Genomic DNA, 3611 nt, shown 5'->3' on the forward strand with positions numbered 1-3611 from the left:
ACCTATTACCAGATTAATGTTACCTATTACCTATCACCAGATAAATGTTACCTATTACCTATCACCAGATAAATGTTACCTATTACCTATCACCAGATAAATGTTACCTATTACCTATCACCAGATAAATGTTACCTATCGCCTATCACCGGATGAATGTCACCTGTCACCTATCACCAGATGAATGTCATCGCAGCATCGCTGTCGCAGTAGAGAAGATGACGATGATGCGGGTGCTGCTACCTGTTCACTGTAGGAACAACATAACCGTGGTGACGCAACATCGTTGTTGTTGTCGTTGTTGTTGTTGTTTAGTGTCGCAGGAATAGCAGGGTATCGGGGAAAAGAAGCCCATGCAGCGGCAATAGCAACACGGTGACGAAGATGCGTGGTAGACACACATGCACGCGCGGGGAAGGGTGGTTTATCCTGCATGGGAATCCACCTTGTTGCCTTCCATAGCGATCGGCGTTTGTTTCGCAAACACCAGCTAACTCACTCGGCACTCTTGTGACGTAGCTGGGGTGCGCATCGACGGGAAAATCGAGGTCGGTTGGCGACCGACTTACTGATGTCACACCCGCGCGTGAAGAATTATCCCTGTAGGCCCCCTAAACTCCTGCAATCAATACCTGTTAAGGCATAGGCAGGCGACTGACTAGTGGTAGTCGTAGCGAGTCACGCCACGCACGTAAATGGAACGTGAGTGTTATGAATTCTACATCGTACCGTGCTCCGCGAGTAATTAACGGTAAAAGCTTTAACTCTGGGCGTCCATTCGCCAATATTAGCTAGTCGATACAGAGCAAACAATCGCTGACTGTTTCTGTTCACTGCTGCTCGGAAAAATTTCAACTTGGCGCGTACTGAGTAGCACCTTATTTCTCGATTATGTCGCAGTTTCCAGGTAATATTTATAGTAGCACATCGATTACCTTTGTTCACGTTAATCGTTGGCTAATTGTCGACTGTGTGCACAATTCTAGGTGCTACGCACACGGTTAAAGTGTCTAGGAAATAAATAGAGCACGTGGCGCCTATTGTTATAATAAAGGCGCTATAGCCTCAGCCGTTATCACAAGTAAGTATCGCAAGTCAAAGTATGTATCGCTACGTCTTAGATAAGACAGTTGTATCTTTCTTTCCAACTAGGTTTTAGTATTCCTAAGCGGTATATTATCTTATATAGCCGAGCGTTCTTTAAGCAGTATCTTATGACAAATATGTCTTGTAAGAAGAAAAAACTACACAATATGAGACGTTAATTTATAACCGGCTTGAGCGTGTCACGTGATACTCGACATGCGAGCCATCACGCACTTCCTACGCATGCGCAGTACTAACATGCTAGCAAAACAAACGAACAGTCCATCACTCGTTTTATTATTATAAGTTAGGGGTAAAATTCTTGTTGTTACAAATTAGGTTGATTAAGCAATAACGTTTACAGTAGGACAGACCGCCACTTATTTTGTTATCGTAAGTTAGGCTGATATTTACCCTCTCTTATTCCCTCGCTTCATATCTCGCTCTCTTTAGCTTTCCCTCCATCGCCATGCTTTCATTCCTTCCCTCTTCTCTCATTTGCCCACTCATAGTTCGCGTTCGTACGAATACAACTACTACACTGACTACACTAGCAGTAACACAATAGTCTGTATAATATATCTGTTATATAACTCACGCCGATGTGTGCAGTACCGTACTTGGTCGTCGTGACCGTGTTAAATCGTTATTAAGATTGCTAGGCAAGGTGTTCCTACTTGCTACATCCACCTGATTTTTGCACCAGGGAGAAATACACATTTTACATACCAGGGTATTCGCTTATTTAGAATATGTCATGTGCTATTTTCAATAATCCTGAATAGCCGAGCTCGTAGAGCACGACGTTACGTCTGAAAGGTCGTTGGTTCGAATCCGATCTGTTTCTTTTTTCTTTTTTTCTTTTTAGGGTTAGGGTTAGGGTTAGGGTTAGGTTAGGATTAGGGTTAGGGTTAGGGTTAGGGTTAGGGTTAGGGTTAGGGTTAGGGTTAGGGTTAGGGTTAGGGTTAGGGTTAGGGTTAGGGTTAGGGGTAGGGTTAGGGTTAGGGTTAGGGTTAGGGTTCACAATGCGTATACATGTGTACACATGCATGTGTATTATGGACCCGAGCGATCCCGAAGTTGCGCCCTACTACCGTTCGGCTATTTCCGGAAAAATGTGTATTTCTCCCCGGTACACGATTCCATACACCGTCACTCGCTCAGTCAGCAGCAACTGATCATGCCATGTGTGTATTACATGACACTTACCGTGCACTAATTATCGTATATGGTGTATTATTATTAGGTAGAGTGATTGCAACGTCATCACGAGGTTAACGTCGATTTCTAATGCTTACGAGATCCTGCGATAACCTCGCGTCTTTACCAGAAACCTTGAGTAGGATTTGTATGATGCTTAGCTGGACGAGCTGGCGGGCACAAGCCACGTGTAGCGGCAATTGGCCTCTATCCTGAAACACAGATGATTACAATAATGAAGAACATGATCATGACACCTATTCGATATGTCCGTTGATATGTTAATATAATATTGAACTAATCTTATACGCTTACGCCCACGATATATGTATATATATATGTATATATATACATAACACATAATGTACATAACCACACATTATATATATATATAAATTATATAATATTATATGTATATATATTAATATATATATATATATATTGAATTAATGTGTGCGAAAGCTCAGGTAATTGTTTAATGTAAGCCTATAATGCAGCCCTATGTGGGCGTTCGTAGCAACAGGGCATATGGCGCTAAATTGGCGGTGACCACCAGGGAAATTAGGTTTTCCCGAAAACAAGCAACGCAGGTAGGTTCGCATAACAGCGTTTCCTGCGTTATGTATGCCGGCCTAATGCACACACCACACCGGGCGGCGCGCACACACGCACACGCACACACACACATCACACACCCACCGCGAGCGCGCACCGCACACACGCACACGCACACACACACACATACGCACGCCACGCATGCACGCACACGCACGCACGCGCACGCACGCACGCACGCACGCACGCACGCACGCACCCACGCACGCGCGCACACACACACACACACACCCATTTGCCTTCGTGCTTTCAATGCGTATATTCTTCTGATGTATATGTCATAAAGCGGTTTTAGTATTAATTGACGACATTATTATATGGAACAGTGTGTCGTGATGAAAACGTATTCATATGTAGCATACGTACACTAATAGCAGTAAATACTCATCTACGCAATAAATATATTCAATGCTCACTCCTATAATTATAAAAATTAAGTGCGATCACTCAGGTGCCATTACCTACATTTATGCTAGCTTTTACGAGTACGATTGTTATTAGATTTTACAATACTTGAATTAGTGTTCACTATTATTATAGTAGTAACCACCATGATATCAGGAAACAGACAACATCCACATTACCCGCCGGACAAATACACGGCCCGGACACCCCGCGGCATACCCCCGTGTCGGCCACAATACCCGCCGTACAAATCACCCAGACTACCCCCGGACAATCAAACCACCCGAACAATTACCCCGACAAAT

General features: G+C 43.7%; 1 protein-coding gene across 1 annotated transcript in view; it reads right to left on the bottom strand.

The window, feature by feature from the left end:
• LOC106806907 (ankyrin-1-like) overlaps positions 1-3611 on the bottom strand; it is a 35137-nt gene that overhangs the window by 30721 nt on the left and 805 nt on the right. Inside the window, 1 exon segment of the mRNA XM_014809056.1 lies at positions 2385-2498. Within this exon segment, the coding sequence (XP_014664542.1) occupies positions 2385-2498 (114 nt within the window).

The sequence above is a fragment of the Priapulus caudatus genome, unplaced genomic scaffold (assembly GCF_000485595.1).
Source record: "Priapulus caudatus unplaced genomic scaffold, Priapulus_caudatus-5.0.1 Scaffold10, whole genome shotgun sequence".
NCBI lineage: Eukaryota > Metazoa > Priapulida > Priapulimorpha > Priapulimorphida > Priapulidae > Priapulus > Priapulus caudatus.